At 42.2% G+C, this 15,692-nt stretch overlaps 1 protein-coding gene across 4 annotated transcripts in view; it reads right to left on the bottom strand.

Moving 5' to 3' along the window:
* Positions 1-15,692, bottom strand: part of IPO11 (importin 11) — an 813,637-nt gene that overhangs the window by 487,718 nt on the left and 310,227 nt on the right. For all 4 annotated transcript variants that reach the window (XM_030193171.1, XM_030193174.1, XM_030193172.1 and 1 more), the window contains one exon: positions 5,192-5,272. In XM_030193171.1, the coding sequence (XP_030049031.1) occupies positions 5,192-5,272 (81 nt within the window). The remainder of the gene's footprint in view (positions 1-5,191; positions 5,273-15,692) is intronic.

Below are 15,692 nucleotides of genomic sequence, written 5' to 3'. Positions count from 1 at the left end.
CCATGGGTGGCTCAAGACTAGTCTAGAAGGCCTCACGAAAAGAAAATTAGAATGTAGGAACTAATTTACCCTTCCTTATCGTCCCACTACATCAGTCCAGACAACTGGGATGTACCAAAGCAGTACTTACTGAGGGTGGGACTCTGAAATCCTTATTGTTAACACTTTGGTCCCACGCCAAATCACTTCAAGACTGAACATCCAAGCATAGTGATGAATAATATGGGAGAGTTAGAATATATTGCACAAAATGAAGAGGTAGATATACTGTATATACTCAAATATAAACCCATCCAAATATAAACCAAGGTAATCTTTCTCCCCCCCCCCCCCCCCAAAACAAAAAGGGGAAATAAGGTTGACTCAAATATAAACTGAGGATAAAAATGTGGGTGATCATGGAGAGCCAGTCTACAAAGACTAGACATCCTTGCCATAAGATCAAGCTTAAAAACCACTTCAAATCCATACAACCTATAATTCTGTAGATATCAGCCTAAGTTTGCCCAGGCTGGAGTCTTTTTTGAAAATTAATTTGGCAAGGGAAAAGTCCAAAGAGAGATGAAAAAATTCTGCTAAATCCAAAGGAGAAAGGAAGAATTGGATTCTGAATACTGAAATTTACTTTTTGGTGTGCCTGTTTGTACCCTTTATATTTTTGAGTTCAGTTAGAGAAGGAAAGCGTGAAATCATATAGCCTTTAGAGATTTATTTAATGCAACTCCCCCTTCCCCCAATGGTCCTGATCTGAACATTTATTTATTTATTTATTGCATTTGTATCCCACATTTTCTCACCTCTTTGCAGGCTCCATGTGGCTTACATTACATCATGATTAGTGGAAATATATAAGAAAATAGACATTTAGTATTGTATAAGGATCTTGGGTAACATGATAATGATAAAGCATGATAGTAGTATAACAAGCAAATATCATAAGGCAATTCTGGATATATGTTAAAGAGTTCACATTTGTTGAACTTTGTGGTATGCCTTATTAAAGAGATGGGTCTTCAGTAGTTTGCGGAAGTTAGTTAGTTCACAGATCGTTTTTAAGTTGTGCGGCAGCACGTTCCAGAATTGTGTGCTCAAGTAGGAAAAGGTTGACACATGCGTAAGTTTGTATTTTACACCTTTACAGTTGGAGAAGTGAAGATTAAGGAATGTGCGGGATGATTTTTTAGCGTTCCTGGGTGGTAAGTCTATCAGGTCTGACATGTAGGCTGGGGCATCTCCGTGAATGATTTTGTGAACTAGGGTACATATTTTGAACATGATGCATTCTTTCAGTGGGAGCCAGTGCAGCTTTTCTTGTAGGGGTTTAGCACTTTCATATTTTGATTTACTGAATATGAGTCTAGCTGCAGTGTTTTGGGCTGTCTGAAGCTTCTTGATTATTTGCTCTTTGCAGCCAGCATAGAGTGCGTTGCAATAGTCTAGATGGCTGAGCACCATTGATTGTTCCAGGTTATGGAAGACGGTCCTTGGGAAGAAAGGTCTTACTCTTTATATTTCCACATTGAGTGGAACATCTTCTTGGTTGTGTTTTTTGCGTGACTCTCAAGTGTTAGGTGTCGATCAATGGTAACTCCAAGAATTTTTAGGGTGTCTGAAATTGGAAGATTCAGTTTTGGTGTGTTAATGGTGGTGAATTTGTTTGTGTTATGTTGAGATGCGAGTATTAGGCATTGGGTTTTTTCTGCATTGAGTTTCAGCTGAAATGCATTCGCCCATGAATGCATGATATGTAGACTCTGGTTGATGTCATTGGAAATTTACTTTAAATCTTGTTTAAATGGGATGTAAATTGTTACGTTGTCTGCGTATATGTATGGGTTGAGGTTTTGGTTTGATAGTCTTGTATATCCTTCAAACAAAATTTCAGCTTCTCTACACCTAACAGCATTGAAGCAATATCACATGCTCCAGAAAAAAACTGATTCTCATCCAAACCTCGATGAATCATATCGAATGATGATACTGATAAAGTTTCAGTAGTCCATGTTATCCTAAATCCATAATGATGGGACTAACTAACACATTTCCTACATCCACAAAATCAATCATCCGAGACCAAAACTACCATTTGTAAAATATTTATTGAATTGTTTGTTATTATATCACAACCATTCAATGACTGGCACATCTGTCCTACACCTTTCAACCCTCCCACAACTGCAATTGCTCTTACCGTTCCTTCGCTGGCTGAGGCTGACGCTAATGCTATGAGCTGGGAAGATGCAGGGCCTTGAGTGGAGGAGTGGCCTAATGGTTAGTGCAAAAATGATGGTCATTGAGGGAGGGAGGACAGAAATGCCAGTCAAAGGGGATGGGGCATCAAAAGTGCCGGTCATCCAGGGAGGGGAATGCAAACTGGAGGACAGAAGTACTGGTCACTGCACAAAGAGGAAGAGTGAAATACCAGTAAACATTGGTCATCGGGGGGAGGGAGAGAAGGAGTGAAATGCCGGCAACCGCGAGTAGGAAAAGGAGTGAAATGCAGGTAACTGTTGGAAAAGGTGGGAGGATGAATGAAAGAGTCGACTGTGAACCGCAATCCCCATTTTTGGACCATTTTTTTGGTCTAGAAATCTCGGTTTATTTTCAAGTATTTACAGTAAAGCGAAGATACATACCTGTAGCAGGTGTTCTCCAAGGACAGCAGGCTGATTGTTCTCACGACTGGGTCGGCGTCCACAGCGGCCCCAGGAACGGAAATCTTCCCTAGCAACAAAAGTTTGCTAGAGCCTTTGAGCGCGCGGGCGCACCGCGCATGCGCGGCTATCCTCCCGCCCGTCGCGGAGAGCACCGATCAGTTAAATAAAAAGCAATAACAAGGAAAAGGACAACTCCAAAAGGGGAGGTGGGCGGGTATGTGAGAATAATCAGCCTGCTGTCCTCGGACAACACCTGCTACAGGTATGTATCTTCGCTTTCTCCGAGGACAAGCAGACTGCTTGTTCTCATGACTGGGTCGGCGTCCACAGCGGCCCCAGGAACGGACATCTTCCCTAGCAGCAAAAGTTTGCTAGAGCCTTTGAGCGCGCGGGCGGGCGCACCGCGCATGCGCGGCCATCTTCCCGCCCATCGTGTGAGAGCCCCGATCAGTTAAATAAAAAGCAATAACAAGGAAAAGGACAACTCCAAAAGGGGAGGTGGGCGGGTATGTGAGAATAATCAGCCTGCTGTCCTCGGAGAACACCTGCTACAGGTATGTATCTTCGCGTTCTCCGAGGACAAGCAGGCTGCTTGTTCTCACGACTGGGGATCTCTAGCACCCAGGCTCACTCAAAACAACAAAGAAAGGTCAATTGGGCCTCACAACAGCGAGGACATAACATAGATTGACCTACGAACCAGAACATCTAACTGAGAGTGCAGCCTGGTCCAGGATTACAGCACAGAATACAGGAGCGCCTTTGGTGCAACATTGTATTAAGTTTAACCATTCAGCAGATTCTCTTAGACGTATGGGCTATTGACCACGTAGCAGCGACATTGAGAGGTGGTAATAGGAACAGGAAATTATTGCAACAGGAAACGTTCTGGATTTACCAGCTTGACACTCTGGAACCGAAAGGACTAAACCCCCACTGGGGTTGTTTCATGTGAGACACCTCAACGTGGAACCGGATACCGGACACACGTAGTAGGGCTACCATTTTAAAACGTCAGTTCTACCCATTCGCTCCTGAATATCGGAAGGAATGAGTAAAAGCTATCACGCTGTATGCCTGAAGTTATGTTCCTGCAAGCCTGTAACAATTAATAATTATAGTTCAGTGAACGACTGTGTTGACGAGTTCGCTTCCTCTGCTTTGTTCCAGGCCCAGAGTGTGATCAACCCATTGAAAAAGCCAAGTCCAGCGAAACAGGCACCTGTCAGGGTGTAACTGCACCTGGATATCTAAGCTAAGTTGAAGTTTATCTATATATATAAAAGGCAAACCCAACGTTCTGAAGCCTCCACGGAAGTTGAGGCGCCCGAGATATCCGGTGTGCCCTGGAGTGTCTGCACCGCCCTCGCGTCAAAACGTCATGACATCGAGGGCGGAGCTATTGACACTCGCGGCCCGAAATGGCCCACAGCGAACAACGCAAGTAGTTTCGAGGGACGGAGGGAGGGGGCCCCTTGCTAGCGCCCGTTTCATTCCGCTCAGAAACGGGCATTTTTTCCTAGTATTCAATAATGAATGTTAATGTTGAGATAGCTGAACCCGATCTATTCCACATGGAAGTTCACTGTACCCGTATGTTAAGCGCTGGAAGATAGCACAGATATACCTCCATGCTTTAATATTAAGAGTAAGAAGAAAAATTATCAAAAAAACTATCAAAAAAATAATAAAAAATTAAATGGGAGGAAGGTTGGAAACGTCGATGATGAGAACGGTCGCAAAATAGAGGGACACCGATAGTAGTGAATGGTGAACAATATCCCTAGCAACTGGTTGAGACGTTCCCTTAATAGAAGGCGCACTTCTTTGTTTTTCTACTAGCTTGTGTATGGTCATAAACAGCAGCAGAGGTGGGGCCAGCAAAACATTTGGGGGGATCTATACCAGTCCATGGACCAGTGATTGGGAAACACTGTGCTAAATTACCAGGGGTTTTGCATTAAATCCTCTCAACTAATCATTATATGCCTTCTCTGACATGGCAGTAAGATTTCTTAGAATCTTTTGTTTACTTCTATACATTGCATCAGAATAACTAATAGCCTAGTTACCATTTTAATATCGTGCGCACCTATGTCGACCACTTCTGAGCTGAACCCCTTTCTGTATAAACAGTAATTCTGCAGAAAGCTATGTGTAACTGTATTACATAGCAAGGGTCCAGGGTGCCTAAATGTTTGCACACAATTCTATTCCAAACAAAACACATCTTTTTATTTTAAATAAAGATTCAAATCAAAAAAGGTCCTGTGCTGAGCTATGAACAATTTTATATCTATGCATTGATCTTGTTTTCACATTATTATGATTCATGTCTCACTTCAAAAAGCAAACAAAAACCTTAAGTGTCTGTGTACAAGTCATATTGTGCAGGGCATCATCACTGTAAATGCTAACTGATCAAGCTGATAACTTATCCTTGCTGTACTGCAGCTTGTGGTTGCTATATAGCAGGACAAGATCAATAAAGTGACATGAAAAAAGAAAGCAATCAAATAAGAAAATAAATGTACCTTCAGCACTTGAACTTGACCTTCTGTAGTAATATCCTTTAGAACCTCACAAAACGAATGGCAGAGGCCAACAGCATATGTCTAAAGTTAAACAAAATGAAATGTATATATAGTTTATAATCCTATAACCTTGCATTTTTTTCTGTAGCTGACCACTTAAAATGGATTCTGCAATCAATCTGAATTATCTAATAATCCCAAACTGAAGCTCAAAAGGGACATAGAAATATCACACATCGCACTAAGGAGCCCTTTTACTAAGCTATGGGAAAAAGGGCCCTGTGCTGGCGTCGGGAGCCATTTTTCCCACACGCCAAGGCCCTTTTTCCTGCAGCCAGTAACCCCACACACACATACGCACAAAAAATGGCCACGTGGTGAGATAACTCTCACCACGTGGCCATGCGCTTGAGAGCCCTTACCACTACCGACTGAGGTGATAAGGGCTATGGCACTAACCCGGCAGTAACTGATGTTCGATTACCACCGGGTTACCACCACGCTACCATTTCTGGGAAATTTCTTTTTTCCCTGGAAATGGTGTGCGCTCGGGGTGGGACTATAACCGGCAGCCTTGTTGGGCCGGCGGTAGTCCCGAAAGAGCGAGCAGTTAGCCCGCTCTGTAAAAGGAACCTTAAGTTCCCTGCAAAAAGATTATCATCTATGTCAGAATATAAAGCATATATCAAAGTTTAAAAAATACGACAACCACAAATGTTGTTGTGGTTAGTTGAACTACACTGCTACATGAGTATATGAAAACAAAGGTATTTATCCAGCTTATTTTTGAAGGAGAATGCCGGCCATCTTCCGACACAAATCGGGAGATGGCCGGTGATCTCCTGAACCCGGCCAAATCCGTATAATGGAAAGCCGATTTTGGCCAGCGCCAACTGCTTTCCGTCGCGGAGCCGGCCAAACTTCAAGGGGGCGTGTCAGTAAGGTAGCGAAGGCGGGATGGGGGCGTGGTACGAGATGGCCGGCTTCACCCAAAAATGGAAAAAAGAAAGCTGGCCTTGACGAGCATTTCGCCGGCTTCACTTGGTCCCTTTTTTTTCAGGACCAAGCTTCAAAAGCTTCAAAAAGGTGCTCCAACTGACCAAATGACCACCGGAGGGAATCGGGAATCACCTCCCCTTACTCCCCCAGTGGTCACCAACCCCCTCCCACCCTAAAAAAAAAAGAAAAGAAAAATATTTTTTTTCCAGCCTCTATGCCAGCCTCAAATGTCATACCCAGCTCCCTGACAGCAGTATGCAGGTCCATGGAGCAGTTTTTTGTGGGTAGTGCACTTCAGGCAGGTGGACTCAGGCCCACCCCCCTACCTGTTACACTTGTGGTGGTAAATGGGAGCCCTCCAACCCCCCCTCTCCCAAAAAAAACCACTGTACCCACATCTAGGTGCCCCTCTTCACCCATAAGGGCTATGGTAATGGTGTAGAGTTGTGGGGAGTGGGTTTTGGGGGGGGATTTGGGGGGCTCAGCAAACAAGGTAAGGGAGGTATGCACCTGGGAGCAATTTTTGAAGTCCACTGCAGTGCCCCCCTAGGGTGCCCGGTTGGTGTCCTGGCATGTCAGGGGGACCAGTACACTACAAATGCTGGCCCCTCCCATGACCAAATGCCTTGGATTTGGCGGGGTTTGAGATGGCCGGCATCGGTTTCCATTATCAGCGAAAACCGATGCCGGCCATCTCAAACCCGGCCATCTCTGACATTTGGCCGGCCCGAACCGTATTATCGAAACGAAAGATGGCTGGCCATCTTTTTCGATAATATGGTTCAGGACTGCTATATGGCCGGCGCCGTTCAATTATGCCCCTCTATATTACCTACAACATCTTTTATAGAACTAGGGATAATTCTATCAAATTAATTTCTAAAATTATCTATTTTAGGAAAATTCCATCCTGATTTCACTTTTTCACCCATTACTGGTGCTACAGCAGAACTATGAACATGTCATAGATGGCATTATTATTTACACTTTCCATTCTGATACGGCTAACTTTGAGATAGGAGGGATGAACAATGGATTGATTATATTCACACTGAAATAACTATAAGCCGGACTTATGCATCCAAATTATTATAAGATCTGTCCACTCCTGCATAAACAAAGTTCACAAGGGAGTAACTATAGATCAAAAGTGAAATGTAAATGTTTCTACAGCTAGATTCTTTGGCTGGTGTGAAAGTTTAGTATCAGCCCCAGGGTGGCAGGGTGATAAATGAAGACTGTGTTCTGGACTACACTGCCTTGCCCGCTAGTTTGGATATCTCCAGATTTCTTGAATCTTCTCAAGATGTGATTGCTAGAAGAGCTATGATGGTTGTAACTTTTCAATTTGAAGATCAAAAGCTGGCTATTTTAAAGATGTATTTCACTAAGAAACAAATTCCTTTTTGTGGACAAGCTATCTCTATGTTCCCAAATATGGTCCAATCAACTTAGTTAAGGAAAGCCTTCCTACAGCTGAAGTCAAACACTAGGAGTCATGTTGAGACCTGGAACCAACTTGACAGAAGTGGAAAAGGGGACCACTCCAGCCCCATTCCCCTAGACAACAGGGATCTCTGTCAGTAAGTCCCAAGGATGGCCAAAGGTCCAGTGAGGGTGCTTAGGGGGTTTAGAAAACAGAGAGTGAGGGATGAGTGGGGAGCCGAGGATGTGATCAGAATGGGAGAGGGGGGTTAGGGGGAGAATTGGATCGGTGACCCAGAAATTATGCAGGTGCCAGCTGATACTCAGGGATGGCACTCACATAGCTAAACAGACAAGATAGGACAGCCTTTTTTGCAGTCCTATCTGGCCACTTAGATATGTGGGCACCAACACTGAATACGGCCAGTGCCCACAAAAGTGCTAGTCCCACCTCTGATGTACCTCTGCTGGCAGATTTATATTGTTTGATTAGAGTCGATATGCAGGGGCACTGTCCTGTTAACTGCCATGGAATATCAGCAACCAGCCCTCTCGGCTTAGTATAAACAGATAGGAACCTCTCCTGCCCATATAAACCACACTGCGTATCAACCCCAAATTAGTTTATCATGCCATTATATTTTGTCACAAAATCAAGTTGTTTAGATCTAATTACTGCATCTTCCCATCCCAAAGGAGGCAGAATGGGGCAAGCTACCATTGAGAAAGCCCAACAAAAAGCTTAGAGCCACTCAGTGGTAAGGACCGCCTGCTTGAAGTACCCTCCTATAACACAGCTTCTTATTCTTCGTCCCCACAGGTTTGGCATATCTCCCTCTCCTCCTCCCTTCCACGTGACTGGCATCACTCCCTCTGCCACTCCTTCCTGTGGATTCGGCATTTCTCCTTCTCTCCACCATGGTCCTCAATACTTACACTGGGTCATCAGCCTGAAGCAGCCTATGTTGATTGGTGCTAGTGCCAAGGAAGACTGGAAGGGATGGAGGCAGAGAGAGGGAAAGATGCTAAACCAACAAGAGGGAGGGCAGAAGGAGGAATGCTGGACCTGGAGGATGAAGAACAGAGAGAGAGATTTCAGACCTGCGGCACAGGGGTGGGGGGGGGGGGGGGGGGGGGGGAGAGACAGGACAAGGGGCGGGAGGGACAAGAGACAGAAAGAGGACAAGGGGCAGGAGGAACAAGAAAGAGAGAGAAGACTGAGTGGCAGGAGGGAGAGTGGGTGGATCGTTGGAGCAGCAGGGGAGGGGGGGAGAATGCTGTCCCCAAAGTTGAGGTGGAGATTGGGGGTGGAGGAAAAAGGGAGAGAAACTGGCTGAGGGAGGGGGGTTAGGGACAGTATGGGAAAGAGGGAGAGATGCTAGCCTGGGGATAAGGCAGGAAGGGAAGAAAGGTGGAGAAACTGGACATGGGGAAGAACACGGACACACAGAAAGGATGCTGGGCATGGAGGGAGCATAGCTGACACCCCAAGGCAAAACCTAGTTATGTAACAAGATTGTTAAAAATGAATTTGAGCTGGTTTTGAAGGCACTTTTTTTTTCCTCATGCAGTGATGCACAGAAGTTGGCTGAAAACAGTTCAGTTCTTATTACTTGAAAAGATAGTGTTGATTGTGTAAACCCCCTGGTGGCAGAGCAAGGTATTAAATGAATGGTACCAAATATGTCACAGTTTTCCCCGAAATGACTCAACACCAACCAGGGAGTTTAACAATAAAAAGAAAATATTTTTTTTTATTAGTGAATTATATTTAAATGCTAATGAAATGTTATCAACTTGCAAATTTAACATATGTATTCCAATTACAGGTTAGCAACACAAATCAGTTTAGAGCATCCTCAGATAAGTATAAATATTAGTTACATAAATCATTTAAGTACATTCAATTCCACAAAACACCAGACTCTTCAAAGTCTCCTCTCTCCTGTCCCTCAGACCCCTGGAGACCCCCAAGGATCCCAACATGTAAGTTTTCCTCTACTCTTTTTTTCTTCTTTTAGTTATCTCTCACTTATTGTTCAGGTTTCCTTTACTATTTTCTCTTATTGTTCAGGTTTCCTTTACTATTTTCTCTTATGTGCACTTTTTAAAATAGTTTCAGTCACTTAGCTGCTCTCTTTGTTTTCTCTCTCTGGCTCTCTTGAACAGTGGGCGCCTTTTCTTTCAGGTTATGATCTCCAGCATCAACTTTCTTCCAGTCTTTCCCTAGTAACATGTTCTCACCAATAGAGCTCTCTCCCAACTGCCAGCCTGAGCTGTCACTCTCCTGAGAGTTCCATCAGCATGCAGAACACTCAGCGCATGCACACAGACTACTTAGTTTCACTGCACTGCTGCTCACTGTCTCTACACCAGATCTAGAATGAGCCAGGTAATCTTTTAACATTTAACCCATAGGGTTACAATTGGTTTAATGAAAGCTCTGAATTTGCACTTTAAATGCCTTCTCTTAATTTCCCACACATTTGTTAGCAGGCAGTTGTTAAGTTTGCCTTCTAAAGGTCAGATAGGGATAGTAACAGAGAGGAGCAATGGTGGACACAGGAGGAGGAAAAGGGACACAAAGGGGAGATGCCATGGAGGGAGGACCAGGACAGAGAGGGCAAATGCTGAACATGGGGGGAGCACAGGGACAGAGACGGGGGATGCCGAACAGGATGGATAGTGACACAGAAAAAGGATGGATGGTAGACTGGAATATGTCAGCTTTGGGAAACATGCATCTCTGATATCTTGCATTTGCTTCTATTTCGCTAGTATTATTGTGTATGCAGAGTCTGACTTCTTCAGGTTTCCAGCTCATTTTTTGCCTTCATATTCCTATTACTGATCTATGCTCCCTTGTTTCATAGGGGGTTGTTTACTAAAGCTTAGCTTGAGTTTTCTGCAGCAGGACCCATAGGAATAAATGGGGGGGGGGGGGGGGGGGGGGGGGGGGGGATAGTTATTGAGGATTTGTTTGTGTTTTGCATGTGTGATCAAGGTGTGATATTCTGCTATCTTTTAGTTTCTATACAGATCTAACGAAGGCAGAAGAGAGGGCAGGAAGAAGGGCAACCTTCGAAAGCTAATCAAGAAATGTATTACGTTATGTCCAATAAAAAAGGTATCATCTTATTTTCTTTTCCACGTTTTATTTTGTTTTATTTCTATTGATTACCTTTAAAAGTGGACTAACACGGCTACCACACCTCTCTATTCAGATCTGGGATGTGTTTGTTTTTTGCAGGAGCTCCCCCATCCCTACTACGATGGAAGAGATGGTATCATAGAGGCCCATCTTAATTTTTAAGCCTGGGCCCATTCAGTCCTAGCTATACCACTGGGGCAGACATTTACAATGGCTAAAATATTTTAATTAATTATTTGCAAGTCTACAAACTTCAGTCTCCCATTGGGCAACTTTTCTTACAAAAAAACCCAAAACAAAACATATTCTAGTTTTACAGTAGCTCAGAAATAAATGACTCCTTAGCAAATCTGGCAATCAACACAGGCAATCATCCCAAATGAAATTAATTGACTAACATAATAAAATAAACCTTGAAACACTGAAATTTTCACCTGGGTTCAAGAAAACAGCCCTAAAATGTTTGATTTCTTTAATTTAAATTAAAACAGAATGAATTCACTTATTTTAATTGTTATCCTTGGTGAAATGGACAGGAAGGGAACAAAATAGTTTCAACATCCATCAATTCATTTTTCCCTTCTTGCCCTCTGCTCAACAGTTCTATCACGTCAAACTAAGCCTCTTCTGATTCAAAACAAACTACTTTTAACTAATACAATTCAGTTTCTTCCTGAAAGCTTTTTATCCTACTCAGTTAATTTGTTTCTGTTTGAAAGCACTATGGTGGCAGAATGTGAAAACCAATACAATCTAAAACAAATATTCTACTAAACTTGATAAATACAAACCACCAATAAATATAAAATCCAGCACTTGTTGGATGCCCCACCAACCTCGACTCCTACTCTAAATGCTGGTAAGCTCTCTACTCAGGGCTTTATTGGCTCTAGGTAGGCAAAGGGCATTCCTGTTCGGGGGTGGGGGGGGATTTGCTCCTTCCTAGGAGGTGAGGTATCACTGAGCTCTAAAACTCCCCACCCACCATCTGCCACCCACAGCTCAGATAGAAATCTGCTGCAAGGACCCCCGGATAAGTTCTCTATTGCTGTTAGGGAAAGATACTTTGAGAGCAAACTGTAGCAAATATGGAACTATCTTTGATGTGGGGTGCGGTTTCCCCACCAGTTTCTACTCCCCCAGAAGGACTGATAGCACTAGGAGTTGGGGGAAGTGCTGGGAAATTGACGGCATTGGGTAATCTGTCTCCAATATCAATAGAACTCTCGTTGGTCCTTCCAAATGAGATCTCTACGACATATGGTTAGCGATGAATTCTATCCATAAGGTTTGTTCCTTATTTGCAATTTTCCGCTCAATTGGTAGCTAAATCCCAAGCTGAACAGAACTGTCCCGGGCTCCTTCAATAAAGTGAAAGTTTGGAGCAGAAGTTAATAACTGAAAATAAGTCCAGGCTACTTTGGTTTTGAACAAAACTGTTATCCATAAGATGACTGAGAATAAGGAGAATGCCATGAGGCATCTGAATATTTGTATTTTTAATTTTCATCTCTCCCAAAGATCTTTTAAATAGATATTTTAGGTAGACTGAATTTTCCTGACTCTACTATGCCTGCCTACTATTTTCCATCACCTAATTAGTTTGGAGGGACTGCTGGAGTGTCAGAAAACTCTTTGGATGTTACTGAACTCTTAAGAATCTTCTAGAAAGATAGTTACAAAGAGGTCAATGTTGGTAGTCTCATTTGTATGTGCCGAGCACAAAGACTCAATCATATGTTACCATTTCTGTTCTCATAACTCTGAATTACTTTGACCAAAATTGTACATGCTCCCTAATGTCTGTAGGAAAACCCAAGAAAGAAGGAACAGTTTCTTACTATGAGGCAAGAAGTTTCCTCATTGGGGTGGAGGGGGGGCTAAGGGGTTGTTGTTGTTGGGGGGGGGGGCATTTTCCATGCAAATGCACGATTCAACTTAGGAAAGCCTCCTACATTTTGTATGAAACCTTCTCAAATGTGAACCTTTATTCAGTCTAGGATAGTACTTCTGGTAAGGTTAATGAGACCTGAATTATGTTTGGGAATTTGATTATGCCTGGATTGTTTGTCTAAATTTCCTTGCGCTAATTTGATTCTTCTGTGGGTTTATCTCTTCTAGGATCCCCCACTACCGATGGTCTTAAGTTTGATAAATGTATTATTTCTTTATATGGAAAATGTTCTGGTCAAGATATTTTGTCTTGTTATTACATTGTAAAATTTTATAAAGATATATTGAAAACAAAAAAATCCTGCACTTGAACTTGACTTGCCATCATCTATCCATGTCTGTGAATACAAGAAAAGGGATTCAAACTCTAATAATTGACATTATGGAGGAAGTTTATGAATGAGTGCTGCCATTAAGGATGTGCTATATTACTGTTAATCCCAGTTGTTAGTAATTAGGTCTCAATGCATAAAACGGTAGCCCACATTGATAACTACCATCATAAATGTCAAACATATGTTTTCTCGCTTGTAGCCGGTATGTATTGAATACAAATATTTTTCCAAATCCCTTCACATTTAATTCTTCATCCGTATGGTTTCAGCTCCTTTATCACCTGTACGCAGACGATGTTCAGTTCTTTTTCCTGATAATATCCTGGGGGACTGAGTTGTCCAGTCAAATATCAGTTTACATGAGGAAGAAAAGTGAGTAGATGACTGTGAATAAGCTTGCACTGAATGTGGAGAAAACTGAAATCAAGATTATGGGAACAGTGGTGGAGAAGAAATGGCCTCAGATGAATTGGCTGCCTGTATAATTCAGTATTCAATTTTATTAGATTAATAACTTATTCACCAAGTGGTGTATGGGAGGGTTCCGTGGTATTTACATTCCTGTTATAAAATTGTTTCTATCTGGTAGAGGTCTAATTCTTGGTTTTTCAAAGAAGTTAGCCCTGGCTTTGTTGGTGACTGTTCACTATGCTGTGATGAGGGCCTCTGCATTCTCGATAGCAGGTCCGACACTATGGAACGCTTTGTCTGGCTCTCTGCATTTATGTTCTGCTGTGTTACATTTTCAGAACACAGCATTTTGTCCAGGCTTTTTTTTTTACTGACTGAGACTGGTAACTGTGTAATAGCAGGAGGTAGCAACACATCTATGTATTTGTATAAGAATGGTTTGTTATGGTTATGTATGTTTTTATTGGCAGTCGCTTATAAATTTTTAAAATAAATAAATAATTCAAACCCCAGCTATTGTTGAATAAAAATCTGCAAGATCCACAAGGAATGTATTGTATAATTTTCTTCTTAAATTAATATGGCACTTAAACATGTCTCTACATACACCAACAGTGACTAGGAGCATAGGACAAATTATTCAACTGTGACACAAAGTGGTTGACTGAGAGTCCACACAGAGTTCCCAGAGAAGTTCTGGTGAGTAGCCCCTTTCCAAAGACTGCCTCTGCAGTGAAGTGACTGAATGAACTCAGAGGAGATATAGAATAGCGTGAAAAATCTCAAGGGGTAGCTATGAAAGAAGGCTCATGGTTTTGGATAAGATCTCCAGCTTGATGGGCTGGAAGCCCAAAGTAGCAGAACGAAGCTGTATTATATGATAATACAAAGGCTATGATGCTGGTGAATGGGGACATTTCAAAAGCATTCTCTAACTATGCAGGAGTATCTACTAATCCCTACTGTTTGCCCTAAGCCTTTCAGCCTCTAACAGTAACTTTCAAGGGTGAAACTGGGAATGCAGATTTCATCATGGTCCATTTACTGCTGCTATGCTCTGCTTTAACAGACCCTGAAAATCTCTACAGCATATAATAAATTGCTTGAATTATTTGGCCAGGTTTCTGTTTCAAGATTAATTTTGGTGAATCTGAAACACTGCAAATTGGAAATGACATTAAAATAACTGGCAAGGAGATTTCTCTCTGAAGTGGGCACCAGATAACATTAGGTCTTACTATTCTGGTAGAAATACTACAGATTTATTTCAATAATGCTACACCACTAGTCGAACAAGGGAAGCAAAATGAGATATTTAATTATCTTTGTATCTGCATTACAAGAACAGTGCACCTTACTAGAATTGCAGTATTTTCAAGGTAAGGAAAAAGGGTTTGGATTTAGTTCATGCCCTTCTCAGCAGTTCAAAGTAAGTTATATTCAAGTGCAACAGCTACATCCAATTCCCGAGAGCTTACAGGCAAGTTTGTACATGAAGTAATGGCAGATAATTAACTTGTCCAAAATCACTAAGAGTGACAGTGGGATTTGAAACTAACTTTCCTGGTTACTTAGCCTGCTGCTCTAACCAATAGGCTACATTGTGCCACTGTTACCCTCAGCCATCAATAAAAAGATATTACATTAATAATAATTATTTTCTTAACTTACTTGAATATGATAAAATTGCCTGAAACAATTAATAGGCTAAACAAAAAGCAGCAGATTAGCTCTGTGAAATGCTAAAAGTAGTAATATAGACACTCTGTACAGGCATTTCACAGACTAACACGGTTTGACACTTTCAGCACAAAGAAAAGAAAACAGGACTTCATAAGTCAGGGTTTCATAAAGATTTCTTGGGGACCCCACAATCAATTGCATTTTCAATATATCCATAATAAATATGAACGAGATAAAGGTGCCTGTGCTGGGTCTCCAGCACATGCAGATTTCCTGACTGTGGGTTTCCTAAGACAGAAGCTCTGCCTGACGTTTTGTGCTGCAAACAAGAAAGAAATTTATTCCAGCAGATTTCAGGCACATTATTTTAATATTGTTGACCAGATGTGTTTGGAGACAAATCAGATCAAATTTTAAATTCAGCCTCAAGCCTTCATGATATTCTGGAAAATCAAGGATTTTGAAAAGAGTTCGCTAACTCAGAGGCCCTTTTACTAAGCTGCGGTAAGAACTAGCACACGTTTACCACAGCTTGTGCTCAGAC

Source organism: Microcaecilia unicolor, chromosome 2, assembly GCF_901765095.1.
Source record: "Microcaecilia unicolor chromosome 2, aMicUni1.1, whole genome shotgun sequence".
Taxonomy (NCBI): Eukaryota; Metazoa; Chordata; class Amphibia; order Gymnophiona; family Siphonopidae; genus Microcaecilia; species Microcaecilia unicolor.
This window is presented reverse-complemented; position numbering and strand designations above follow the sequence as displayed.